The following is a 27,063-nucleotide window of genomic DNA, read 5'->3' as shown; positions in this document are numbered from 1 at the left end:
AGATGGTGTAATTAAACAACATCTATATTCGCAAGTATTCTAATTCCATTATTTTTACATTGGAGGCAAGTGGAGCCCCATCATACTTTGCTCATTCGTCTCTGGTGAGGACGGCGAAGTTTATTGCAGAGGGTATGGATCGCCGTATCTTTCGTAGATGTAGGAATGAATGTAATCATCACACCATACATGGTGAACGCGTTACGCGCCTGCAGCTCTCGATCAGCAATTTGTTGAACAATTGACCTGCCTCAGCCCCAAATCGTCTACTGTGTCCCGCAAGTGGCATGTGATGGTACACCAGTGTCTCCAGCATATTTTCGCATAGGGTATCAGCGATGCCATATCCCATCGAGCGTCGCCAGTCGGAGCCATGCTCTTGTGCCGCTTTGTCCAATGCGAAGAGCAAAGGGAGAACATCCTCTCAGGTCTGTTGAGCATATACAAGCGTGGGATGCAACTACTACGACAAACAGATTGATCGTCACCCGATTGATGCCGAGGTTTGGCCAGAATGGACCGATCGTTCTGGCTGGATCTGTTTTGATCGAGCCTACCCATTTATCTGTCTGCTCATGAGTATCAGGCATGCATCCGTTGTCTATTGATGGCATGTGAGTGCACAAGTGCGTTTACTTTCGAGGTTGTACAGTGGCACAGATCCAGTACCAGCGGGGAACACGCAAAAACACAATGTCGGTGGCGCAAAGCTGCCGCTGCCACAAAGAATCGACGGTCGATCGAATCTCGATCGAGGGTTGAATTTGACCACCGCATGATGCTCGTGCTGAGTGAGGGATGACCAGAGTAATAACAGTAACACTCACCGAGTGTTACTACTTTGACTAAAAGCTGGAGCAAAATAGTAACAGTCGGAAATGTTGGAGCAAATTAGTAACAGTCAGAGTTGTACTTGGCAGGGTGATATGTCATTGAGGCTGGCTACCGTAAATCGGTGATACATCCATTGACTGCAGCTACTGTTCCCAATCCGGACATGTCCCTTTTTGGCAGTTAGGTTCGGTTAAGTGAGATTAAGTTGAATTAGGTTCGGTTAAGTTAGGTTAGGTTCGGTTAGGTTCGGTTAGGTTAGGTTAGGATTAGGTGGTATATCTTGAAAGAACTTTGTACTACTAGACATCGCGAATGACCCGGGACCTGTAGCAGGAATAAAGAAGAATCTTATTATGTCACAATGTTAGATGTATGGGCTACTATCGCTGTGCAAAGCGCGTCAAAGCGCGCCAGTAGCGCACCATATTACTGCACGTGACCAATGACGGTCGTTACTATTTACACTCGACGGAGTGTTACTATCACCCCCTCGAGTGTTACTGTTACTGCTTTGGTATATATGATGATGATGAAATCTACATTTATATCCCGCAACAAGCAAACATATAGTGCTAAGACGCGGCGGGCGCCGGCCCGCGAAACGCGGGCGGCGGCACCCCTGTCGTGTGAGGTATCTACGGGGTCGTATAGTAGAGCGCATGAAGTAATGTACGGATGCCAATGAAGGGTATGAGTGTATAGAGAGAGCGCGGTGCAATCGCACTGTCCGAGACATCCAACGCGCGTAGGTACGGGGAGCAAGGACAGATGAAAAGAAGGAAAGGAAAAAAGGATGAAAAGAAAGCCAAACTCCTCCCGAGTCGGCAAGCCATCGTCTTCTACCGAGGGCCCCAGCCGGAATAGCACCCCCGGTGCACGCGGTGGTGGTCGCAGATGGGGAAGGGGAGGACGCGGGGGGCCGAGGAGCAACCCGCCGTGCAGCGGGCTGCGGGCACTGCTCACGCCTCGTCGTCTTCATCGTCCGAGGATGCTTTGGTATATACTCATGCTGAGTGAACCAGCCGCTGCGAATTGCCACACAAGCTCTGACCAGCCCACATTTCAAGCATTTCTGTCCCAGGTGAGCTATGCATTATATATTGAGTTACTAAATCACAGGTAGCCTGTGATTGTAGGACACATCAAATTGTTGTCGCGGTACACACTAGACAGTCGCTATTGAATAGTCCGAATCAATCAAGAAAAACTGACCAACTAGAAGAGCCGTCGTGGATCTGCCGATAGGCCCTTACGCCTGTTATTTATAGCACATTAGGCATTGCACCGGTTATGCCTTCATGTTCAGGAAAGTCTAGCTTGAGAAAGGGCATCTGAGGACCCAGCTTCAATCTCAGCTTGGCTTATTCCAGAGTACGAGTCAAACACGAAAATATTGCAGAATAGCTTCTTGGGAAGTGGTTGTTTCATGAAAGCCTGCTAGTGTGTGCCTAAGCGCCAAAAGCAACGCGCCAGCACGTGATGCATTACTGTAACGCGACTGTAACGCGACGTGTGACGGGGGCTTGCCAACTAGGCGCCCGCATCATGGCATTATTCATACCATTGCCAACGGCGTACAGTACTGCATGATGGCCATTCGGCTGGTCATTTTCGATGCGCTCCATACGTTGCTGAAGCCACGTCGTCCTATCTATGTTCAGTACTCTCAGACTTTTGAGCCCTATCTCGGTGTACTGGAACCTGAGGCACTCAAGAACTCCTTCAAGACAGGTGCGTTCGTGTACAATTTGGCTATCTGGACACCTCGTGGGGTGAAAGTTCTACATGATATGAATCATGCGTATCATGAGGATTGACATACGGCTTGTAGCCCTGAAACAACTCCAGACAGAGAAGCCCGTCTATCAGAGCGGCGCCCAGGAATGGTGGGGCGAGGTCATCCGCCGCACAGCTATTGGTGCAGGAGCAGACCAGGAAGGTTAGCAGGACTAATAATCACCTGCTCAAGTACAATGACCGTTCCATGCAGTCGTCGACAAGTCCCTTGGTGAGATTGTGCCGAGACTTTTGCATCGCTTCGCGTCGAGAGAGGGTTACAAGCTCTTCGACGATTCTCTACCAACGCGTGCGTCCAGATCTCCTTGCGATGCTCTGGATAGCGATGAGATCTAAGATGCCGGTGTACCATCCAATGGTCCACAGTCCAGCGTCTGAAGAGCATGAGCGTGCACACCGCTGTCATCAGCAACACTGATGTGCGAATGCGTGCGTGGGATATCTGGCTGCTTCACTATACTTGTCCCTTACACCACAATGCCTATGCTCGCTACAGAGGCCGTGATTGAAGACCTCGGTCTACTTCCTTACATAGACGCTGTGCTTCTTAGCGAGGAAGAAGGCATAGAGAAACCTTCGCGTGAGATCTTTCTCCGTGCATGTTCGCGTGTAGGAGTGAGTATGCACGAGGCCTTACACGTCGGGGACGAGCTCGCCGCGTACGTACATGTCTCATTGTACTGCTCGTATTTCCGTTGATCGCTCATATTTAGAGACTACTTCGGTGCGAAGCAGAGTGGGCTGTCAGCGCTGTTGCTTAGACGACCAGGACCTGAGGGCGAGGGCGAAATGAAGGAGGCTAATGAGGACCTACGTAGCATAGAAGTCGTCTCCGATCTCTTGCATGTCGTGGACAGGGTTAATAACGCCAACGAACGGGGCTAACCATCAGTCTACGATGACAACTGCCAAGCGCATGACGGAGTCTGCAGTGAGGTCAATATTACTGCTGGTCCATGGACATCATATTTCCAAGCGAAGTTCAAGCACATGCTGTCGCGTGTATGCTGCAAACGGAATGTCCACGGTTATTCGCGCTTTATATCCTTTTGGATCTGCAACCTTCGTCTGTTCCACTCGCTTCGCCAGCGTTGCCATTGGTCTTCCGTCCCACTATCGCCCCACACTGCCCATCCGTCACGGAGCCTGAACCAAGAGGAGATTGGGTTTGAGAGCACGGCCGCACGGACCTGTCCAAGAGTTGACGCTGGATACTTGCAGGGAATGAGCTCGATGACGGTGTAGTAAGATGTGCCGAAGAATGCGCCGATCAATACACCCCATAGAACTTGATGAGCGCTGTGGTATGATAGATGGTAGCTGTTGCACACGAGTTCGGCCTGCGGGTTAGTATATGTTAAGTACCGAGCGTGCAGTCATGCAACCAACCGAGAATATGCGACAGCACCTGCCCAGCCTACGATGAAAAGCTGGACTAGGCTTCTCCAGGCAAGGTCAAGCAGTCGGTATCCTGTTGATACGAACCGGTGGCAAAAGGTGATGTGACAGAGCAAGAACGCCGCAAAGTAGCCCATCCATTGGCTGTGTGAAGAAGGGAAGCCGTAGCCGTCGCCCAGCTCAACTAAATGTCTGGCATTAGTTCGGATACTCATTGACGTGCAGGAGCACACAACAATCATGTGTGCGGGATGGTGCATATTGATAAATGGACTCACAATTTGGACGCTTCTCCTTGATGATGTGTTTCAAACCCCAGTTGAATGCTTCACAGAGCATCTGCCCGGCCCACATCTCAAGAAAGAATAGCTCACGCGTCTGAACCACGAGTACCGCATACGCGGGCTGTGACGGCAATAACTTCAGTTTCCTTGGAATACCTATAGTAGAGGGCACTGACATTGATGAGGATGGGGCTGAGTGTCAGCAAGGCAAGCACGATGGACGTGGTCGAAGATTCATGGTCTGGTCATGGCCGCTGTGTGTTGTGAACGGTGATGCGCTGTGTGCACTGGGCGGACACGTACAAGTCACATAAGTGAGGTCTAGCGGCACACGTCGAACAGCTATCGCATCCTCCATAACCGATGTTTGGAGTGTAAGCAGGCAGAATATGAGAGCACATGAGGATAAGTATGGTCTCTTAGGTGCTCAGGCGCCCGGCACTCCTGAGCGCTTATGCACAGGCGTCCATCTGACTGAGTTCACCCGGAAGAGCCACCGCCTTGACTTCAAACTCGTTTATGGCCCATGGACTAGTATTTATCAGTGCTAATGGGAGATTCACGGGAAACGACAGTTGTCGGATTGAGCGAAGAAATCCGATGCAGGCTTGAGTCCATAGCGTCGCGATCACGTGCTGCCAACGCGTTTGGGACCTCGCAGTTGCTGAGTGGGTTGTTTCCACACCTCTATCAGTGAGCTAACCGCAAGGCGTCATCCAATCGTCTCTACAGCCCACCTCCTTTGGACTACCTGAGGTATTTGCAGACCGAAACTCATCCCATATTTATGATCCAAACGCGTTAAAGAACCCGCACTCCTGCTGAAAGTTACCGCTGTCTTCGTAACAACTTGCGAGGTCGCTCGTCTCTTATGGAGAGCTACTCTGCAGATTTTGACTCGACTCGGAAAAGTGATAATTTGAACTCGAACACTCGCTCTCGGAACCCCCAACATCGTCTGCGCGATCTCAGTCAGGTCTTTGACGGCACAAAGAAGGCGTCTGCATACATATTGGATCCCTTGTCGCACGACATGGTCTCCTGGAGGACCCGACTGCTGCGAAGCTTCTACCGTCATCTTCCTGCAGACCTTCAACCTGCTCGCCAACGTGTCTCGAAGATACACTGGCTGTTTTTTCTGTACTGTCTGCTGGGCTGCGTGTTCTTTCCTTGGTCAATGTCATCGTATTACTTCTGGAGTGAAGGTGGCCTCATGTCGACATCTTTGGAGAGCTTTGGTACGTTGATCAGGCTTTCGAGTATCAAGGAACGTTCTCATGTGTCTTCGGCAAGAATCTGAGGCAGCCCCACTCTCGGCTCTTCCGATTGATCATCTATTATCCAAAATCACGAAGGTATATCCTCCTCCTAAGGCATTAGATCCGTATATTCTCAAGGCATCCGTGGATCCATCAACGATAACGGCTTGTCTCTGGGCGACAGATCAAGACCTCCACTTGATATCTGCTTGGGCAAGCCGCTGGACGGGACCAATTTCTCTATTGCTCACTACAACTGCTGAGCCATCCTCCCCTCCTCATACCGCCTTGCTGCGCAGACTCGCTGCTCTCCAACGGCACAGTATACTCCTCAATGAGACGCTTTCGGCGCATATACTACACCTGACGCGCCCTGCTGGAAACTCCAGCTCTCGCAACCCGGCACCAGCCAACCCTAACGCGTTGCTCAACCTGGCGCGCCTGTTCGCACAGACCTCTCGCGTCGCATTGTTCCCTGCGAATATGTCCACCACGCCACCCAAAACGCTCTACCGCTCGCTGCTTGCCTGGTCGCCGCAGGCATCGTCTCTCGAAGCTGTCCAGCCGAGACTGACAGCGCGCCGCCCCACAATCCTGACTTCTCGCGGACAGAGTGGCTTTCCCTTCGCCCCATTGGCTCCGGTGGTGCTCGGGCGCGACGACCCTCTCTGGTGTACGGAGCGCTTCTTTGTCGGTCCCAGCTCGCCTGAGGGCGGGTCGGCTGCGCGCGCAGCGGATTGGGAAGAGTGTCTCTGGCAGATCTGGCTCGAGAACTTCGGCGATGTCGAGGTTCGGCAGACGCGCGGCTGGTTGCACGACACCTTCCCACTTCATTCTGAGTATGTGCCATCATCCGATCCTCCTGCAGTGGTAAGTACCCAGGTCTATGTCTTGGTAGAAATTATGCTGACACCGAGCAGACTAAATTGCGCCGACGCTTGGCTGCGAAGTACCGCAGCGAGACCTGTGTCTTGGCTACCCGGCAGCTTGCTGCACTGAGGAGTACCGACAAGGCCCTCGACGCGAAGAAGGCTCGCTGGCTGAAACGCGTATGTCGCGCGTGGACGAATGGCGCGAGTCAAATGTAAGGGCGGACTACCCAGTGGATGAGGCATTGTGACTAAGTTGCATGGTATTTTACATCAATGGTACATCAGGGTACATTGGGCTTGTCACTATGTTGTCTTGATAAGGAATAATTATACCTCCTGGCTCTCGACAGGTAGCTGTATGCGTGCTTCCCGTTCTTCGTCGTCATCTTCTGTCTTGATACTGTTCATAGGCTCGTCCTTATCGACTTGGAATGCTGCCCAGATGGCCTCGTGCTCAGGCCCGTCCACGAGCAGCTCGAGCATCCCCTTCGCCATATCTTACAGAAGGCTAGGTCAATCAGATCCCCACAAGATGATGCCCACACACACACACACCTAGCGTCTGGTCTAACTGATTTTGCAGCTTTGTAGTAAGCGTCTGAGGTGGCTCTGCGTAGCTCAGCCTGCCCAGTGTCACTAGGAGCATATACTGTATTCCATGAAACTGCCGGCTTGGGGGGCATAGTAGGATCTTCTGCCGTAGGTTGAACGACGACCCTGCGCCGAAAACCAGGCTGTACAGAAGGGACATAGTCCGCACAACAAGGACAACAACGCTGTGGTAAGATTGCTCTTGTCAGTGTTGCTCATGACGCAATAGATATGGACGCACGATTCGACCCTTGCAGGAGAACGCATCAACGAAGGCTCCTCCTCAAAAAAAGGAGTGGACACTTGTGTCAGGAAGACGACCATCGATGGGATGAGGGTTTGAGATTGCACAAGGATAGTGATAGCATCGGCGTGAGCAACAGATAAGCTTGCAACAAATGCAAGGATAGACTCCTTAAGAGCATCAGCCTGAAAAGAAAGTCAGCGATGAGAAACAGACTATGGCTACGGAGCAGAAACACACTTCAGCTCCCTTTCGGGAAGTATCTATCAGGTAGGCGGAGAGCTGCTCGATATGGGGCAACCTGGAGAAATTGGGTGACGCGCTGCTTTGGGTCAGAGAATCTGCCTCTGGAGGCAGAGCCAACAAGTGTCTGAAAAGGGAATGATCTAACAGACATGTCAGATTTGGCCGGCGCTGATCTGATCGCCCAACTCACGAGAAGCAAGGAGTGTTAGTAAACGGGTCGCATGCGCCAGAAGGGAGGTGGGTAGACCAGGGGCGAGCATGGTGGAGAGTGTGTCTGGACTCCGCGGGATGTATGCTAGTCTACATGGGATGTCAAATATTGCAGGACGGGTGCTATGTTGTACACACCGCGGAACGAGGTTCGCCGGTATGGTCCACGTTATGACCTCGAGTAGACCGAGCGTTTCTTTTGCTAAGTCGACCAGCTCATCTGGGAATGGATCCTTGACGATGACATGCACCCGAATAATATCGCACAACGTCACAAGGATCTGCGGAGCGTCATCGTCGTCTGCTGCATCGTCACGTTCAGGCGGTGCCAGCACAAAATGCGAGAAAGTTGGAAGGTAAAGCGCAAGGACACGCAGCAGATGAAGCAGCGATGTCAAGGGCGGGAACATGGCGGCTGCGTGCAAGATCCCAACCATTCCTACCAGGATCGAAAGAAGGGCATGGTTGGCACTATCTGCGTCGTCGCCTGAGATCATGGCTGTGCCTAGATTCTCGAGAAGCTTGTCATTCAGAATGCGATATGTTTGCACTTGTTCGATGGATGCCGAGGCATACAGGGTAGTGCTCATGAGGAGGTGCATGGTGAGTGTGGGCGATGAGGGATATCGGTGTGTCATCACAATTCGATGCAACTGGATACGCGGCGGTAAGGTGAGAAGTATATATGTGCTGAGCACAGGAGCGGGACAGACCTCAGCGCGCCAGTCCATGAATGGTAATTCGAGTGTTTCTTCTGCCGGGGACTCCTCTAATGGAACTGCCTGCCCTTGGTCATCTGAATCGACTTCCATGGGATCTTCAGTTACGTTCCTCTCAGGCGGAGGCCCCATAACGCGTACATTCCTATCGAACGGTTGGAACTTAGAGCCTCTTACTCCCGTTGGAGTGCTCGGTGGACTGGTAACGGGAGACGAGTGCATCTGAGGCGGAGAGATAGGCCGTTGACTAGACGGAGCAGGAAACCAGCCAGGCATGGACGCCTCGCGTTCCATAACGCTTTGCTCCTTCTCCTTGCTCTTGCCCTTGCTCTTGGGCTGTGATTTGGGCGGAGATAAATCAAAGGCATTGACAAAACCCGGTAAAGTTTTCTTTGGCTTTTCGGCAACTGCCCTGACCTTCTGACGAGGCACCTCAAATCCCTGGGAGCTGAATGGATCGTCACGAGGATAGTTGGAACCTTGGCTCAGGTTGCTTGGGCCTGCGTTCCACTCTCGCATTTGGGCAGGCATCTTTACAGGAGTTGGGGGCGCCTGCTTCTGGCTTTTCTTCGACCGGACGGTCCACGGTGAGCTACGTGCAGATGTCTCGAGCTCATGTTGCTATGGAATAAGGCTTGAGCACGTCTATATGTCGTAGTGCCTATTTAACGCACCTTAAAAGCAAATTGAGTCTTCAGTCGATCCATCTCTTCCTTTAGTTGTTTCTGAGCTTGGGTCTGCATAGCCTCCGCTGCTTCTTTCGCAGCTTTGATTCTCGTTATTTCGGCGGCATGCTCTTGTGCCGTCTATGTAGTACGAAACGTTACACACTCGCAATGGTAGTATATGCAATTGCATACCTTTTGAATACCCTTCCGCAAGATGCTAACTTCTCCCTCCTTTGCCAAACGCGCATCTTCCGCTTCTTTGAGATTCCTCTGCACGAGCTCTTGCTCCTCTCTCAGCTTGAAGTCGATTTTTCAGTCAGGAGTTGATCCACCTACATACTTACGAACCTTCTGAAATTCGGCGCGAAGAGCCCCTAGCTCCTTCTCTAGTTGAGCTTCTTTCTGTCTATTCACTGTCGCCGCTGGTGCATGACCTTGGGATGCATTTTCAAGAGCCTGCTGAGAAAGCCTAGGCCTCCCTTCGGGCTCTTCTGTCATCGATCTCTGAACATTGGTTATTGGTACGTTATAGACAGGGGCATCTTGTGTCTGTTGAGAGCTATTAACCAATGATATAGAAGAGCTTTTCCATCTATATCATGAGCACATGACTGACATTGGCGGCGTATGTTCCTGCGTGAGATTCACGGATACTGACTCGTCAAGTCTTGAGGCATGATCTCTGGTTGACTCCAGGTCATAGAGACCATTGTCAAACACGGAGACTTCTGGGAGACTATCAAAGCTATTCAAAGAGACGATTCTCGGGGGTTGTGGTGCCCAGCCATAGCCAAGCCTCTGTCTTTTGGGCGGAGGGGGAGATTGTGGCTCTGAAAGGACGCGACCAGTCTGCACAGTGCGCTGTGACTCCAGAAACTTGCTCTCTGCTTCGTCGGCAGCGGCGATGATAGTCTCGTCTATATCGTCGAACGCACCAAAGAGGTCGTCATCAGAGTCCAGCATATGTTACAGACGAAGCATAAAGGAGGTTGATGAATGTCGGACAAAGGGAAGACGCAGGCGCTCACAGCCACCGACGCGTGAATTGCGCGTCAAATGTACGCGTTAACCTGGTGCGCGCTACGCCATGAGTATTAACGTATCTGAGAAAACAATCATTGGCAAAAACTGATGTAGTACATGTCAAACGTTCTAAAGTCTGCTAGTCCTCCTTCACGCAACACCCTACATCGAACAGTATTGCCATGCTACGACCCCGCTGCAGGACGCGTTGTGCATCTGCCGCACGTGCTTTGCCAGCCAGCCGCAAGAGCGAATGCACACGTCGCGACGTCTGCTAAGGGACGAGCATCAACAACCCATGCATGCAGACAGCAGCATTTGTCAGACAAACATTGCACCACGCCAAGAAGGAGCCAACTCAATCACCAAGCAAGATATGGTATAGCATTCGCCTGGCGAGCGTTTCCGTGCGCTAGATTGGTGTCACACGGAAGACCCATGGCGAAGTCGAGCGTTGCAGCCAACCAGAAGCCACGGCGAGGCGAGTCAGGGGTGTAAAGCGCAGTCGTTACTAGCCAACATAGCGTATCTTGATCGCGCCGTTCCTGTTACGAGTCTCGAGAGCTGCAGACGGATCAGCATGAGCACAACGAATGATCGGGAACCAGGAACTGACCTTTCCATTCCTCTGCTTCTTCACGTTGTTCATAGTCAAGGACAAGCTTCTTCAGGTGTTGCTGTTCGACCTTATCTTGCATCTGTGCAGTACGTGTTTGAACTGCCAGCGCCGATTCAGCAGGTATTGCGATTTGGCGCGTCTGGGGAAATTCATCAGTATGAGGCATCAACAGTGTAGTCGTCGAACGTGCCTGAGGCTTGTTTCCTCTCTTGGTGAACAATGTAAAATTCATCACATCGTGCTCCCCAGCCCCGGCTCCGGCAGCGGCATCGGCGTCATCTTCGGTGTCATCGTTCCGCTTCTTTCGTAGAACGGGTGGTGGAACCGTCGACTCCCATAGCGCCAAGGCAGTCTTCTTGTCAACTTTCCTAGACTCAGCAGAGGTATCGGTAACCATCTTTGCGAGCTCCTTGGCAAATTCAGCCTCGTCCTCTTCAGAAGGCCCAAAACTCTCTTGCCCGGACTTGAACACCACGGCCTCTGGCGATGGCGCGCGTTCGTCGATCTTTGAAAAGAAGGTGAGCCATTGGGGCAGACTCCAGAATTCATGAGACGCTCACCGGAGACTCCGGGTGCCCTTGCTCGTCTTCATCTTCATCCTCGGCCTCGCCCCTCTTTCCCTCTTCCTGATCTTCCTCGTCGCCGCTCTCATCACCACTGTCCTCGCCTGACGTGACTGCGAAGTTATTCAGGAGGTTTACATCTCATGTACGATCGTAGCTCTCACCTCCGACACTTTGGAAGACTGGATTAAACAAGTCATCCACGGCCGCTGCAGCCTCCTCAAACGTCTTGAACGTTGACATCTTAGGCCTAACAGCCTATCATACGATGTAAATCTATAGTCTAATAGCGTGACGTCCTGCCTTGTCGTGCTTACCTCGAGGGAGTCAGAAAGCATGAACTCTACATCCATGGGAAGCGGTGCTTTGCACAGAATGTAAAGCTATTGATCACCTTATGTCAGCATACTATGTGCGCATAGACAAAGTTCTCGCACTTGGAAGAAAGTCAAGAAGGTATCTAGCTTCTTCTGCTGTGTTCCTCGGTCAAAGCACATACCGCACGTGTCGAGGATGACGCAGACGAGACGAACGCGGAAGAAATCGTCAGGCATGTCGATTGAGCACGGCTGCCCTGGCAGAGGTCGTCCCTCGGCTATCCGGATTCACGAAGGTCAGGGGCTTTAGGTCGGTATACGCGTAAAGAACAGACTTACGATGTCCGAAAGTCACCAACGTCCAGAGCGTGTCAAATATGATGCTAGAACTGACAAGACGATAAATATACAGTTCGCCAAGATATTTGACTGTGGCCACGCGGCGCTGGTTTATGCTGTAGGCGTTCTGCTCCAGCCCCCTCCTGATATCCTCGAGTACCTGATCCACGACAGCAATCGCGAACGCAGGATGATATCGTTGCAGATCGTACGTGAGCATCGCTAACAGGGCGACGTTGCCAAACTTTACTTTCCACGGCTTGGTGAACACCTTGTGAAGGATGCGCATGATGGTCTCGTCGTTCCAATCCAATTTGCGGATGAGCTTTAACACTTTGTCGATCGTTTTCTTCGTCAAAACATCATATATCAGATGGCGAATGAACAACTCCATGGGGGTGCGTTCTTTCTCGACCCTTGCGGGACGCTCTGGGGGATTGACCTGAGAAACTAATTTAGCTTTCGGTGAGACCGGACTAGCAGGATATATGTACCTGATAGTATGCGTTCTCCAACACCAACTGCTGTCGCTGATCGAAATGCTGCAAACTTTGCTTCCTACGCATCAACTCGAGCTACAAGCAGACAACGTGAGTTACACCCAGAGAACAATTGGAAGAGACTCACCATCTTACTGAACGGCTCCCTGGTCTCCTCACTCCTGAGCAGGAACCGACCGCATCCTTCCAGCAGTAAGGCGACGTTGTCGACGTTTGTGCCAGAGAAGTCGTCCAAGCATACCTTGAACATATGCAAGATGAGGTGAGGAGGGACGACAAGGAATTTGGTGAGGTTGGACAGAAACGTGATGTTCTAATTCGGAGTGACAGTCAGATGGGACCCCCTTTGGAGGCTGATGGATCTCAAAGCTGACCTTCAATCGGACTTCAGCGAACTCAATTACGACTTTCTTCTTACGTTGTAGGTATCGAAATTCCTCGTCCAGCTGTTTGTCCCAGTTAGAATTCATAAAATAGTCGCAGAGAATCTAATGCTTACAACAGCGACGACATCTGAGCCAATATCAGGCATGTACTTGTTTAGAATGGCGATGAATCTGGAGTAATGGGGTAGTAGGTCAGTCCGGCCCTTTGGGACCTGACTCATGAACTGCATGTCACGGCCATCAATGAATGCAGATGAGAGAGGGAAAGTACAAGCATGACTGACTTTTACGAGTCGCTTTCTTGCAGCTTTCGAGTTCAGGAAAGCGAAGTCGACAGCAGCTTGATCAATCAGTGTGCGATTGGTCGCATCAGGAAGTCGCGCAAGGAGAGCAGTGAGGAGTTGTGACGGCCCTTGGGGGGCAAGCTGTGGGGTGGTCGGTGGTGAAGTCCTGGGTGTGCCGGGGGTTGGTGTGGGCGCACTGGGGAAGAGATGGCCGATTTAGCGAATGCAAAGCGTACGCAACTTGAACTCACTCGTCATCCTCATCGTCCTTCTGATCTTCTTGCGTCTTCCCGTTGGCACTTGCTTCTCCGGCCTTGTCCTCGTTATCGACCTTCAGACTAGCTAGCTCTTCCTCCAGCTTCTTTAGATCTTCTTTCACCCTCTCCTTGTCCTTGATCTCCTTTTCCTTATTGTCCTCCTCAGCATTCTCGTCGCTCTCGCCTTCCACTCCAAGGACGCTACGCGGGACATAGTCCTTGAGATCGGGTATATCCTCGAAAAAGCGTCGCTCTTCCTCGTCCTCCCACTTACCGCCCGCGACGGACTCAGCTTCTCCGCTCGGAAGATTCAAACCCGTATTCACACCAATCTGGATGGATTCGGACTTCTGGGTCGTGGTCTTGAGAGTCGGCATTGGTAGGTAGAGAAGCTCAGACAAACTGAAAGACCCTTATGAGAGGTCCCGTCGATGATCAGGCGGTCACTCCGAACTCACGTCTGGCAACTGGCGATCAACTTCTCATAACTCTTCGTCATCTTCTCATATGCTTGCTGTCTATCCTCAAAGATCTCGCCGGATCGAATATATGCCTCATGATTCCGCCGGTCTTGCTCTTGCAAGCGCTGAAGAGGCCTGATGAGCTACCCGCATATGTCCCGCATATTGCACGTACATTGTGTTCCTGAACTAACTTCTTCGATACATTCTCGAAGTAGCCCTCGCACATCTTCTTGAATCTGTCTCTGATATCTTTCTCCACGAGCTCATCTTCCTCTTTGCCGATCGGCGGAAACCCTCCACCAGCAGTCCCATTGGCCTCGGTGGTAGCTGCCGAGGAAAGTGTTCCGGGTTCCGAGGAGGATGGTATCTGCTTGGTGGATGCAGGCGGCACTAGACCGAGGTAAGGCCTGGCGAAGGTCTTGAGGAACGTCGACAGTAAAGGCAAAGATGACAGTGTGGGGTCATTAGATAGCTGTATCCAATATTGAGTAAGAGGGAACAATGCGGGAGTAAATATGTTGTACTCACCAGATCCTTCAATGTCTTCATAACCCACTCGCCACCACTCCTACCAGGCGCATCCTTGATGATGCCCACGAGAGCCAACTCGGCACATACGCGCAGTATCGGTCGTTGACGCGAGATGCGTGCACTGTCCTCTTTCTCGCGCTGCTCTGGGGCAAGAGCAGACAGGACAGCACGCGAGGGCGGGGCTAGCGCCGCAGACAGAGCGGACACAAGACCTGGCGTATACGACTTCGGGAACCGACGATGCAGGAGAGAAATGATCTGAGCGTAGCATATATGCGCATAATATCGCCGTCAATAGGGACATCACATTCAATAGTCAAGGCAGACGAACCTCCGCAGCACTCCAAACATCCTTCTCGGTCTTGCAACGCGCAATTCCTTCCAATGTGGCGCCAGCTACTTCGTCCACGTACTTCTCCAAAGACAATGTCTCGATATCCTTGATAATTTGGTCGTGGCTCTCCACGCCCAACGACTGGCGGATCCGTTTGATTAGGGCGGTATGGCGCTTCAGGGACGACTCCAGAGCCTTGGTCGATTCTGTATGGTTCGAACGCGTTGTCTGCACAACCAGCACGATTCAATGATGGACAAAACACACCTTTTCCCGCCTGGTTTAGATTCAGTTCCTTCAGTGCTGCACGCCTCTGACGGCGCGCCTGTTCCTCGACTTTTGTCGTGGTTGTCCCATTTGGGTTCGTGTCCATCGCACTATATCGAAGGACAGTGAGCTAGTTTGTTGCTACTAATTCTTGGGGTACTTGGGTGAAGATGCGAATGTCAGATGAGAGTCGACGAGAAAGAGGGTTCTCTCACATTAGGGCGGTGTGGCGTCCAAGCCAAGCTCCGGAACCGAGAATGACCACTTCAGCCTAACCACAATTAACTCCCGTTCACTTGACTCCTTTTCTCTTTTCACCCGCACCGCTGGCCTCAATTGACCGAAAGACATTTCTGTAGCTTGTGCTCTAAAGCTGTCTTTCTATGGACCAATGATACGCCAATTTCTGCTGGACAGCTACTTTGTTCTCGTGGCCAAACTGCAGCTCCGCTGATACGACTCTAAATGTTGCGTATTGGTCTAGAAGAACCTGTGGCAGGATTTGGAGGAGATAGTGCATACATGAGCGCATAGAGAGTTGCTTATATGAGTATGCTTCTGCTTCTGCTATGTTTATGCGAACTCTTCCTTTATCCCTCTTGATGCACAACGCCTCTGCCCCGCTTGTTTCGTGACGATCTAACTCTGTCTGGATTGCTACTGTCTGGATTACTTCTGGACCTCTCGAACTTATCTATCCCGTCTGGTCTGTGGAGACCTCATCGGGCACGGACGCACTACCGGCTCCGCGATCCGTCCACCTGGCCTGTCCACCCTTCTCGTACATAACCGCCCCAGACATGTGTCTAGCCGAACACGTTGAAAGCACCAGCTCCGCGGTGTCTCTACCTCGCTAATGCGACGGTTAAAGCCACCTCTCCCTCCCGGTGCTCCATCATCCTGCTCTCCTGCGTCCCCCATGAGCCCTGCGACAGTTCCTGCGACCGGATACTCCGCATCTGCGGTGCCATTCGTGAGCCCCCGGGCTTACTCTCCCTCGCTGGTGTCGACCGCCGACACGGAGTAAGCACCTTCATCGCGCTTCTCGCACCACGGACTCACCAGCCCACGGACCGCCGGTCGCCACGCCAGCGTCAGGCAGGTACGACGTGATGCACGAACTCCGAGAGGCGACATCGACGCCTTCCCCCCTGGGCGAGTTCCTCCGTGACCCCGCCGTGCTGACTGCGCTCATGGGACATAAGAAGACCCGCCGCGGCTCTACAAGCTCCTCACATAGGGACCGAGAGCGGGACCGGGAACGCGAGCGCGAGCACGAACACAGTCGCGAACGAGACTACCCCGCGAAGGAGCCAAGGCGGAAGACGAAAGATACGTCGGATACATCTAGCATCCTGACGCTCGTCCTCGCCGAGGAGGAACGCCAGGCACACCATTTGAAGGCAGTCTTGCGCAATACAGGCGAGCGGCTCGACTACGAGATGCGGCGCGCAGACCAGGCGGAGCTGCGGGCGCGGACGGCAGAGGGCCACTCGCGGGAAGTCGCCCTGCGCATCGCGACTGCGGAAAACGGCCGGCATCAGGCTGAGCTGGAGACAGCACGCGTCCGCGAGGAGACAAAGAGGTTTCAGCTTCTCGCCGAGGCGTCGGAACGCGAGCTGCGGCGGGTGGAAGCTGACATGCAACGACTCGAGCGCATGCGGAAGGAAGCAGAGCAGAATGCAGCCGATTCGCGCGATCTCGCGCGTAAAGCACAGCAGGCGCTGCGCGAGCATCAAGCGAGGGAGGAGGGGCGAGAGGAGGGCCGTATGCTAGAGATGCGGCGTAAGTATAATGACGGGCGAGAGGATGGCTTTGAGGATGGCCGTGCGGAGGGCTACGAAAATGGACATGCAGAAGGCTTCGAGACTGGCCGCTCTGAGGGCTATGCTTCAGGTCGCACGGAGGGTTACAATGCCGGCCGGTTGGTCGGGTTCGAGGAAGGGCGAAAAGTTGGGTGGTCTGAAGGGTATGCAGACGGTCTTAAGCAGGGCCGGAGAGAAGAACGTGTGCATGCGATCGAAGCGTTCGACAAGTTCATGGATTCGGAAGAGCGTCGCCAGAGTGTGCTCACGGTCACCACGACTACAGTGCGTCCCTTTCCATTTCGCGTTTCCGAAGCTGACTGTCTCGGCAGGATGATGACCGTACACAGCGCTGGGTGGAGGCCACGAGCCAGCTGAGAGAGCCCTCGCCTCTCCCGATAGTTCCCCCTCCGGCCGTCGAGCATATGCGTGTGCCATCCCCTGAGCCCATCCGAGACCCATCGCCTCAGCCTCCGCGCGGGCCTTCCCCCGCACCTGTGCCTGTCTGGCTCCATCGTCGGATGAATAGCGCGCAGGAACCGAATGTTACTTTCATGCCCAGCTCCTCATCTGCAGGACCTCCTGCTCCACCTCGCATATACGCTTAATGCTATGGCTCCATCAGCAATTTATCTGTAGAAAGTGCATTGAACGTGTTACTGTATGTATTTCCGTGTACCGATCCGACGCTGACACTCCATAGATATCGCTGTCGTCGTGTAAAATGTATCGCAACTGCTCTCGCAATGCTCTGAATTATATATGTATCGCGGTCTTGTGAAGTTTGCCGGCGGCGTGTAGCCCAGTTGTGAGCGCAGGATTCGACAGGACGTACCCTGATTCTATTCAGTTGATGTCCTCCGAGGTGGTGGGTGACTCAAACGCTGATCCTGAGTATAGATCAATATTGTATCTACAATTGGCGTAGGTTAGCGAGATTGAGTCTTACAATGTCGGAAGTATTATTGGCCACTGTAGAACTACTATGGTTGTGCGATCGTCTGGCTTCTCGTTCCGATCCAACTAATGACAATCATGGCCATCCGGGAGGTTAATCGTGATATATTATCTTCACATTGGGCCGGGCTTGTCAATCTATATCCTCGAGCAGAGACGAAGATACGTTGACGCGCTCACCTTTCACTCGGTCAAGTTATCGTGTGGCTTCTGCGCCCCGCCGTGATCATACCCCACCTTGGACCAACCTTGAGTGACCTGCCTTCACTGAACTACAGTTGACTACAGGAAAGACTTTTGGGAGGTGATACTATTCAATACTTGTTGCACTCTTCATAGGGGCGCATGTTGCCAATTCGCCAAGTCGTTACTGTGGAGAAGTATCATCGAAGCACAGTGATGATGAACGTCTTGCCATCGGCTCGCGGAGATGTCGACGACCATCATTAAGTTGAGCACATTCAACGTGTGGGACTTCAAGGGGATTGAAGCCTTGGAGCCCAGATGCAACGAGAAGCAATTGAGATGGTTGATAAGCATGGTTTCATGATGCAGGATTCGGGTACGGTCCAGGTTCGGCCCCCTAGGCTCTGAACCTGAACCTGAACATCTGATGATGGCGTCGGACCGAACCTGAACGTGGACCGAACCTGCCGAACGGGTTCAGCAGGTCCGGTCGGGATCCAAGTTCTGCTTTTCGTCGCACACTGCTCAGGAGGTGCTATCGAACATCTGAATCATGCAAGTGAACTGCATTTCGTAAATGAGTTGGGGTGCTAGCCATGTGTGTATGACTGCCGGCAAGGTGGTGGTGAATTCCTGGACTGACGCCTGTGGGCAGTGCTTAGTCCGAGAGGTGGGACCGAGGAGCTAGCCCGATGAAGGTAGCGCTTTTGGGAGGTATGCGGCGCAAGTTGCAGTCCTTTGGCGTCTGGTTACGAGACAATTCCTCAGGAGCTCAAATTAACTTGAGACATGCCGAGCGCTGTGACCGGGCTCCAAGGAGATGTCAATGTCCGACACTGTTCGAGACTTTCAAGGTTGCCCGAAGCGCAGAGTAATGGGAGCGGATCCAGATTAGATTCACCCAAGTCAACATTACGAGTGGAAACCAGTCGTCGTGGGAGTTACCATCAGCCTCGAGCCTTCGACTGATGCAAGCTATATGCCTGCATGACGACCCAGAGCAAGAGAGGTTCGAGTGGGTCCCACTCGAGGGCTGCAGCGCTTAAGAGCAATAGATTCCGTCACTCACACGAAGTAGGATTGCGCTCTCTTCAGAACGACGAGTATGAGCTCGGTGCCTGTCAGAAAGGCGATCGCACGACAGTTGTTCATTCGCACGGCGATGTCGGTCAAGACAACCTAGTCCGCACCAAGTATCAATGTCAGAGCCGTCAAAACGTCCTGTAAGAGCGACAGGAAACGCCGGACGCGCCTCCAATTAAGCAGTACTGAGCTGTGTAACAGACTTTGATTCGTGATCATGGTAAGATGGCTGATGACACGGTATGTCGCAACGCGGCTTAGAGCATAGATGATGGATTTCAATAACGCTCTGTTATTGCCGTTCAGAGAGAGAGAGTCGGAGCACAACCAGAAACCGTGATGGCAGTCCCGGGGTCCTAATCACCCAAAAGGGACGTGTACTTTCCCAAAATGGTATTGACTAGTAGCCCTCAAGTAGTCCTCAGTTTGGAGGCTCTGCTCGTGAGCAGCTTTAGCAATACAGTATAAATCTTTCACTTATCATGGTTCATTTTATGTCAGCATAGGGGCAGGAGCATAACATGCCGTCATGGCAATCAATTCTTTTCACATCTTACGGCAGCGGCATGTACACGACCGCACGTCGCATATCGAGAACACCTCCCATCTTTCCTCGTCTTGTCACTCCCAGATTGCTCCTCAACGAAGAGCTGAATATCGCCTCAGTGACTCAGTGTTTTGTCCGCTTGGGCAGTTTCTGCATCTGAGTTGTTCGACAGTCTGCGCCGCATCTGCTACCTTGGAAATATGTTACCCCCATGATACTGCCAAGATGCGTATATTTCTGGCAGAAGCCCCGACCCCAAGGTAACCTGGCGCAGACATCCTCGTGGTGTAGACCAAGAGAGGACCCTGGAGGACCCCGGTATGACCATAGATGATGCGGAGATCTGATCTTGTCACTGTCCATCTGCTAAGTATAAGAGCACCGCTGCAATCATCTCCCCTCCTTCACCGCCCTTTCTCGACGCGCAACCATCCAACTACTGGCTGACAACAACAATGGCCTCCGCTATCCCGCCAACACCTCTCTCGCCCAGCGTCGGCGCACGTCGCAAGGGCGCAAAGGCACTGCCTCGTCTGCCGCTCTCCGCATTTACCCCACCCAACACTGGATCGTCCGAGGCGTTCCCGCTGCCCCCCAGCCCAAGCACACTGCAGCCAGAAGAGCTTGTCGACGCGTACGTGATCGCCCCGGATGGCGACTTGAGCGAGTGGAAGGCGCAAGCGGGCGAGACCCTGCGCCGCAAGACCAAGGGCGTCGTGCTGGCTCTCCCCCAAAAGGAGCCGGCTGAAGTCGAGAAGATCCTGGCAAAGTACGTCGTCCTCGATGCCTATACCCGCCGATCAACTTGTTCGTGCCGTCCTGATCATCTGCCCGTAGTATTCGATCAGGATCACTCGATGTCCCTGTCGTAGCTGTGCTTGTGCCCGTCATTCCCGCGGAGGGCGAGGCGACGTTCACGCCCCCCGCCTACCTCGAGTCGCCTGGCAGCTCGACGCCTGCGCTCGTCCCCTCTGCCATCTTCACGAAGAACGAGCCGCGGGTCCGGGAGGCACTGCAATGGGCGCTGAAGACTGGACACACTGTCCACATAGATGTCCAATGTGATATACGAGAGGTCGAGGGCGGCTGGGACGCACTGGAAGAGATGCTGACGAGCATGACCATCTCCAAGGACGTCAAGGAGCTCCATGGAAAGATTGTCGTGTGTACGTATTCGCGTGTTCTGTGCTGACATCCGCTTATGGTGTCCCTACATCCGCTTATGGCGTCCCTAGCGAATATCCTGCCGCCTCCGGACGACCTTGCTCTGCCGATCGTGAAGCTGCTGACGCACCCGTCGTATCGCAACTACCAGTCACACGCGGCAGCACTGTCGCTGTTCGGGAACGTGTGGGTGAACCTGCTCCCTCCTGCGTGGGGTGCGCCCGTCCCGTCCGCGTCGCAGAAGGAGCGCAACGAGTGGAAGCGCAGGCTCAAGATGTACAGTGCGTAACACTTTTGATATTCCGGTCTTCCAGAGCTGAGCCTGCGCGAGCAGTCAGCCCTGTCGTCGAGGCATTTGGGTTCCAGCGTATCATCTTCGGGTCTTCGCCGTCATTGGCGTCGCAGGCGGGCGACTGGTAGGAGCTAGCGCGCGCGCGTCCTGGATCACGAGCGTGCGAGAACTGACCGAGTGAAAATCGAGAGATAGGCCAAGTGCACGGCAATAGAGCAGAGTAGGGGGCACGGCAATAGAGGGCAATAGAGGGCACGGCAATAGAGCAGAGTAGGCAGCAGGGCAACAGAGGAGAGTAGGGGGCAAGGCAATCGAGGGCGGTAAAGGGAATTAGAGGGCAAGGCAGTAGAGCGCATAGCAATAGAGCGCAGTAGAGCGCAGAGTGTACACAGTCACCACAAGCAAATATATTTTATAGTCTACTACAGCCTACTGACAGACTCACTCCCCGCGCTCATTCCAGTGCTCCTGACAGGACACATCCCGCGCCCTGCGTGTCGCGCCCGCCGCGCCCTTCGTCCAAGCCGCCGCCGCCACCTCCCGCAGTCCCCGCTGTGCTTCAATGTCTCCTGGACAGACCGACACGTTACCCGGGATGTCAAAGCGACAGTCCACCCGCGTGCGAGCATGTCAGCCAGCTGCCCCGCGCGCACGCCGGCGACAACCAATACTGGCCAAACCCGGTCAGTCGTGAATACCCCGCGCGCGTCCAGAAGTGGTCACTACCGGGGGCGTCCAGACAGCCCGTCGCTCATGCGCCATATACGCACCGAGCGCGGTAGCAGCGGCGCGCCGTGACGGCCAGCGACACTGACCGGACCCGGTCAGCTGGCAGCCCACAGCGATCAGCGGGAGCGCACACGACGCATCCGACCGTCTGAACACCGCGCACGCTGACCAGACCCGGTCAGCCGTAGACACCCCGCGCATGTCCAGAGATGGCCACCGCCGGGGACGTCCAGACAGCCCGCCGCTCGCATGCCATATACGTACCGAGCGCTGCGGCGGGCCGCCATGATGGCCAGCGACGCTGACCGGGCCCGGTCAGCTGGCAGCGCACAGCGATCAGCGGGAGCTCACACGACGAATCCGAACGTCTGAAGATCGCGCGCGCTGACAACAGCTCACGCTGACCAGACCCGGTCAGCCGTAGACACTCCGCGCACGTCCAGAGACGGCCACTGTCTGGGACAGCCCGCCGCTGATGCGCCACATACATACCGAGCGCTGCAGCGGGACGCCGTGATGGCCAGCGACGCTGACTGGGCCTGGTCAGCTGGCGACGCGCGGCGACCATCCGCGGAAGCAGTGAGAGCGCACACAATGCACCTGAATGTCCGCAGATGCTGCGCGCTGACGACTCACGCTGACTAGACCCGGTCAGCCGTGGACACCCCATGCACATCCAGAAACGAACACTGCCGTGGACAGCGAGACAGCCCACCACTCACGCACCATATACGCACTGAGCGCTGCGGCAGGCCGCCGTGACGGCCAGTGACACTCCCCGGGCACGGTTAGTTGTCAACGCGCCGTGCGCATGATAAGACGACCGCCAGTGGAAATGGCGAGGGCGCACCGCCAACGCACGGGCAGACACATCGAGCACCGCCGCCGCGGCTAACGACACTGACCGGGCCCCTTGACCTCGAAATGCTTGTGTGCTACCGCGACGTGCTCTCGGACGACCTGCGCGCAGAAGGACCAGATTGGGTGTGGACGAAGAAGATTGCGATGGGTGCTGCGACGGACAAACTTCAAGCCAGATCGCCGTGCCGCATGTCAGATGCACCGCCATCACTGACACTGGACGCCATTGACCAGCCGCTGTCATCCTCCCTGCTGAGCATATCGCAGACGACGCACACGTTCGAGTCGCCCGGGACATTGCCTCTGGACACAGCCGTTCAGTGCGCATTCTCGTTTCCGGATGCGTCGGGGCGGGCACAAGCGAGCCCGATGGTGGCGCAGCCGTCCACGGAGAGCGAGGCGTCGACGTCAGTGGTCCACGGGACACACAAGAGGTTCTATACCGCGCCCGAGCCGCAGGGAGCAGGCAGAGGAGGGGAACAAGACGCGCGCGGCGAAGCAGGTGTTGCTCGTGTGGCTGCCACCGGACTTGCAGATCTTGGTGCTGTTTGGGACGCATGGGCGCACGGCGAGCAAGAGCACACTGACAATGCTGATCGAGCCCGGTCAACTGTCAGCGCACAGTAGTCATCGGCGGGAGCGCGTACGATGCACCTGACAGTCGCCAAGCTCTGCAGTGAGGTGCAGTGACGGCCAACAATCCTGACCGGGCCCGGTCAGCTGTCCACACCCTGTGCATATCTAGTCATTCGAGAGCGCAATCACATCTGCAAATGTTGGGCCCTCGCACCTTGTTCCGTTGACCATCCCCGCACTTCCATCGACAGCGATCTTGAAGTTCACCTCCCGGATACCCGCACCCACTCACGTTGAACAGGCCCGCGTTGGTATTGCCCTAATCGGGATGAGCACTGATCGATCACGCTGCGAGAGCGTGCGCGCATTGATGATGCAGATGCTGACCGGGCTGTGGAGCTTCAAACACTGCTCAGGTGGAGAGCGCAGGCTGGTGAGGTCCTATTGGTAAAAAAAGATGATAACGGGTTTTCACTTACTTGGAGGCTGGTGACCGGAGGAATAAGAAAGAAATAAAACATAATGACACCTCAGTAAAAGCAGAATGGAAGGTCATAGCGAGGAAAGTAGCAGGAAGGTCGCCGGAAATAAATCACACAGTGTATATATACACATAACACGTATCACGGCCTCGGCCAGACAATAGCCAGGGGTAAGAAATTCACATGGGAAGTATGTAATCCCGATCATCTCACGATTGTGACAGCCTGTGATTTTCTGGAAGATGCGACACAGAATTGATGCCCATTTCGGAGCCTTTTGGTGGAGCGCGCACACCCGTGTTGACCGGGATCGCAGAGATTGAAGATGAGGCTGCCCACCGCGGGGCAGACAGCGCAAATATTGCGGCATGCAGAGTGCGTCCCGCTGAGCAAATTGCGTCATGCTGTAGCCTCGCGCGGGACAAGGCCATACGTGCAGTGACCGGGCCAAGGGGCAAGATCGTGTTCTGACACTTCTGGCAGTGTTTGCGCACTGGCTACACGCGGGCATGGCATCCCGGTGGCGGACACATGAAGCTCGCCCTGCGCGTTGAAGATCACCCCGGATGCGATGCTAGCACGCGCGCTGTCCTGTGAGTGGGTAGTCATATGGTTGACTGCCCGCGCGGCACATACGGATTACACGATAGGACCGGACAGGACGCAGAACACAGACACGGGCGTGCGCGTGCATCCTGCCGTTGGCGGGTTCTCTGTGCAAGGATGCACGTCTGGTCCGAGGGTGGCAGATGCCGTGGCGACACACGAGAAGCCCGTGCGAGCGCCCCGGTGGAGATGCGCGTAGCTCGGTTGTTGCAGGATGCTACACGAGCAGTTGCATTATGTATGCGGCGGACCCGGGTTGCCATGATGCAGGAAACGGAGTGTCCGTGCGTGGGTTCGCAACACAGCAGTCGCGCGCATCTCGACCAGGGGACTCACCGGCACTCATTGCGCATCTCGACAGCAGCCTCCGCTATCGCACCGGAACCGTGTCTTAGCCTGAGAAGCCCAGGACCTGCAGGTGATGCAGTGACTACACGAGCTCAGGGTGAATGAGCGCGATATCTTGATGGAAGGAAATATGAATATGTACACACGTGCGCGACTACAGCAACGACGCGAGATGATGGACGACAGGCCCGCGGACCAATAAAAATAATGATATAGTGCGAGCGTTCGCACCTCTAGCTGACGGCATGGGGCATAGACGAACGCACAAGGGACGACGACGGGATGTGGTCATGGCTACCGATAGTCAAAAATGCACAGGGAGATGGCGGCCAAACATTGAGCGCGTGCGAGAGAGAGGACCGTGACTGCGTCCTCCCGCTGTTATTGCGGCGACGAGGGCGCGCATCGCAGCAGGATGACTAAAGGCAGCGCGCACGGACTAGACCCTGCTGCCGCTAGGATGTGTGACCGGCGTAGTTTGACAGTGCAGGCATTGTTGCCTCTGCAATTCCCTGCGGCGTCTGCTGCAGGCATGGTGTGGTAATTCGACGGCTGCCGACAATGCACCCTCGTCGCCGCTCTGAATGCGGGGGCAGTCGTCTAGATGCCAGAGTGTCGGCTGCGCGCGTGTTGTGCGTGCCGCGCGGTGTTGCTTTTGTCGCCGTTGCCATATTCCGTCTCTTGCCTTATTTTCCCGACTGATGGTGTCTGACCGGGGACGCAACGTCCGCACTGGATCTGAGCGCCGGGGCATCCCGCGCGTTGCTCTGGCACCCGATGCGATGCACATTCCCCGCCCTCAGACTGCAGCGGAGGCGCGAGCCGTAGCAGTGGCTAGCTCGCTAGAGCGCGGGAAGAGCGAGCTCGCGAGAGGACATGGCGAGACGACGGCAGGTCGGCGTGCGTCGCAAGGAGGGACGGCATGTCGGGCGCATACGTGAAAAGCCAAGACGCCGATCACGCAGCGCGGGGTGACGTGAACCATGGTGGCAGGCACGCGAACAGCGCGAATATGAAAATGCGCGGGTACGGCATTGATGGTGCGGGGACGCTGCGTGCGACGCTACCGAAGCAATAAGGGTGGCGGACGATGCGGGGGCGTTGCGGCCGCTAGATCTATGCGGTGCGTCCGTCCGCGGGTCTCCGTGCGCGGGTGCACGTCTGGTCTGGTCCGATGGTGGAAGACGCCGCGGCGACGCAAGCCTCACACCGCGCCCGCGCGACGTGCAAAAGCGCGTCCTCTACCGTGCACACTGCGCCGTGCCGTAGTCTCGCGACCGGGGATGCGTGCAAAGGAGCACTGCTGTGGCGCCCCCGCCTCCCGGGGCCGTGCGTGGACGTCCGGACACGCAGAGCCCGGGCCAGCGGTCATCGCGCGTGCGGGCGACGCGCGGTTGCGGTGTCCAGCGGCAGACGCGCGGACACCGTGTTGGGCACCGAAAATCGAGAATCGAGAATCTTTCTCCCGGGAGCGCCCCCGGCCCTGCGCATGCGTTGCCAGGGGGTGTCCGCGTCACGCGCGTGCGAAACGCACGCGTTCTGCCGTCGGCGGGTTCGCCGCGCTGGGGTACGGCGCTGGTGTGCGAGGGCAGGGAAGACGCGGGCGCGACGCACGGGAAGCCCCGGCGGAGATGTGCGTGCGCGGAGCTCGCGTGTTGCGGGAGGCACAATGGCTACGCGACCGGCTGCGTTGCGTGGTCAGCGGGGCGCCGTGATGCGGGGAGGAAGTGTGCGTCCGTGCGTGGGTGCGCAACCGGAACAAAACGTGGGAAGGGGGGACTGCGGGGAGGATATAAAGAGGGCCACTGAGAGGAATGGAGGACATTGTGTTTCAGTCGTTAGTTTGTTGGCGTCGACTCGTGTCTGTGTTGGTGGGTCAGCTGGAGTCTGGCTGCGGTATGTATTTGTATGAGTATGCCCGCTATCTGACTGTTATTAGTTTGTAGGCGTGGACATTGTACTGTGCGCGGTGTGCTCACATGATTTATTGACCGGAAGAGAGTGGGATGTGCGAACGTCCGTAGCGTGCGGGTGCGGTGTGCGCGTGATGAGTGGCTTCGCGCGTAAGAAACCAGCGCTGCAGCTTGCGGGGAGAGCGGGCGACAGAGCGGCTGATGACCGGATGCTAGTGAGACGCCGCACGTCATGAGACGAGACGCAGCGGGAGAGAAATAATACACCGCGAGCGAGCAGTGAAGATGTCGCGGTGAAGGGCATGCGTGCTGAGGAGATGCGGATGCGGGCGTGTGTGGGGTGTGGGCTGCAGACTGACCTGACTGGAGAAGACTGTGGGAGGGCGCAGGCGCGGCTGCACGAGCTCGGAGTGAGGGGGACATTGCAAGCCTGACATGCGTTCGCTCGCGTGAAGGCGGGCGGCGGGAGCGCGAGCGTTGAGAGATCTGTGAGGCGCGGTCGTCAGAT

General features: G+C 54.9%; 6 protein-coding genes across 6 annotated transcripts; 3 read left to right on the top strand and 3 right to left on the bottom strand.

Annotated features, from left to right (window-relative positions):
- Positions 1-2,423: 2,423 nt before the first annotated feature.
- POSPLADRAFT_1132508 (hypothetical protein) lies at positions 2,424-3,516 on the top strand (the record flags this gene model as incomplete). The annotated part of the gene is made up of 4 exons (XM_024484223.1): positions 2,424-2,565; positions 2,666-2,773; positions 3,245-3,290; positions 3,345-3,516. 4 exons carry the CDS (start codon positions 2,424-2,426, stop codon positions 3,514-3,516), a joined length of 468 nt encoding a protein of 155 aa, XP_024343322.1.
- A 143-nt stretch (positions 3,517-3,659) lies between these two features.
- Positions 3,660-4,714, bottom strand: POSPLADRAFT_1132245 (hypothetical protein; the record flags this gene model as incomplete). The annotated part of the gene is made up of 5 exons (XM_024484191.1): positions 3,660-3,971; positions 4,068-4,213; positions 4,308-4,434; positions 4,490-4,554; positions 4,675-4,714. 5 exons carry the CDS (start codon positions 4,712-4,714, stop codon positions 3,660-3,662), a joined length of 690 nt encoding a protein of 229 aa, XP_024343321.1.
- An 812-nt stretch (positions 4,715-5,526) lies between these two features.
- Positions 5,527-6,660, top strand: POSPLADRAFT_1053163 (hypothetical protein; the record flags this gene model as incomplete). Its single annotated transcript, XM_024480355.1, has 3 exons — positions 5,527-5,551; positions 5,607-6,442; positions 6,493-6,660. 3 exons carry the CDS (start codon positions 5,527-5,529, stop codon positions 6,658-6,660), a joined length of 1,029 nt encoding a protein of 342 aa, XP_024343320.1.
- Positions 6,661-6,771: 111 nt separating this feature from the next.
- Positions 6,772-10,085, bottom strand: POSPLADRAFT_1053162 (hypothetical protein; the record flags this gene model as incomplete). The annotated part of the gene is made up of 11 exons (XM_024480354.1): positions 6,772-6,941; positions 7,000-7,220; positions 7,277-7,464; positions 7,520-7,665; positions 7,716-7,825; positions 7,874-8,388; positions 8,449-9,075; positions 9,129-9,260; positions 9,315-9,419; positions 9,471-9,681; positions 9,739-10,085. 11 exons carry the CDS (start codon positions 10,083-10,085, stop codon positions 6,772-6,774), a joined length of 2,772 nt encoding a protein of 923 aa, XP_024343319.1.
- Positions 10,086-10,222: 137 nt separating this feature from the next.
- On the bottom strand, positions 10,223-15,112 carry POSPLADRAFT_1064788 (hypothetical protein; the record flags this gene model as incomplete). The annotated part of the gene is made up of 20 exons (XM_024481847.1): positions 10,223-10,416; positions 10,477-10,709; positions 10,762-10,903; positions 10,955-11,269; positions 11,325-11,440; positions 11,492-11,585; positions 11,645-11,710; positions 11,765-11,922; positions 11,984-12,425; positions 12,478-12,558; positions 12,611-12,796; positions 12,858-12,929; positions 12,983-13,093; positions 13,154-13,349; positions 13,405-13,812; positions 13,869-13,996; positions 14,047-14,346; positions 14,403-14,663; positions 14,737-14,945; positions 15,007-15,112. The coding sequence occupies 19 exons, from the start codon at positions 15,110-15,112 to the stop codon at positions 10,657-10,659; spliced, it is 3,444 nt and encodes a 1,147-aa protein (XP_024343318.1). The 3' UTR covers positions 10,223-10,416; positions 10,477-10,656.
- Positions 15,113-16,199: 1,087 nt separating this feature from the next.
- POSPLADRAFT_1132116 (hypothetical protein) lies at positions 16,200-21,037 on the top strand (the record flags this gene model as incomplete). The annotated part of the gene is made up of 6 exons (XM_024484175.1): positions 16,200-16,791; positions 16,864-17,100; positions 18,636-18,681; positions 20,078-20,353; positions 20,422-20,750; positions 20,820-21,037. The coding sequence occupies 6 exons, from the start codon at positions 16,200-16,202 to the stop codon at positions 21,035-21,037; spliced, it is 1,698 nt and encodes a 565-aa protein (XP_024343317.1).
- Positions 21,038-27,063: the final 6,026 nt, after the last annotated feature.

Source organism: Postia placenta, assembly GCF_002117355.1.
Source record: "Postia placenta MAD-698-R-SB12 unplaced genomic scaffold POSPLAscaffold_2, whole genome shotgun sequence".
NCBI classification, from domain to species: domain Eukaryota; kingdom Fungi; phylum Basidiomycota; class Agaricomycetes; order Polyporales; family Adustoporiaceae; genus Rhodonia; species Rhodonia placenta.
The sequence above is the reverse complement of the archived record's forward strand: the minus strand, read 5'-3'. Positions and strand labels throughout refer to the sequence as shown.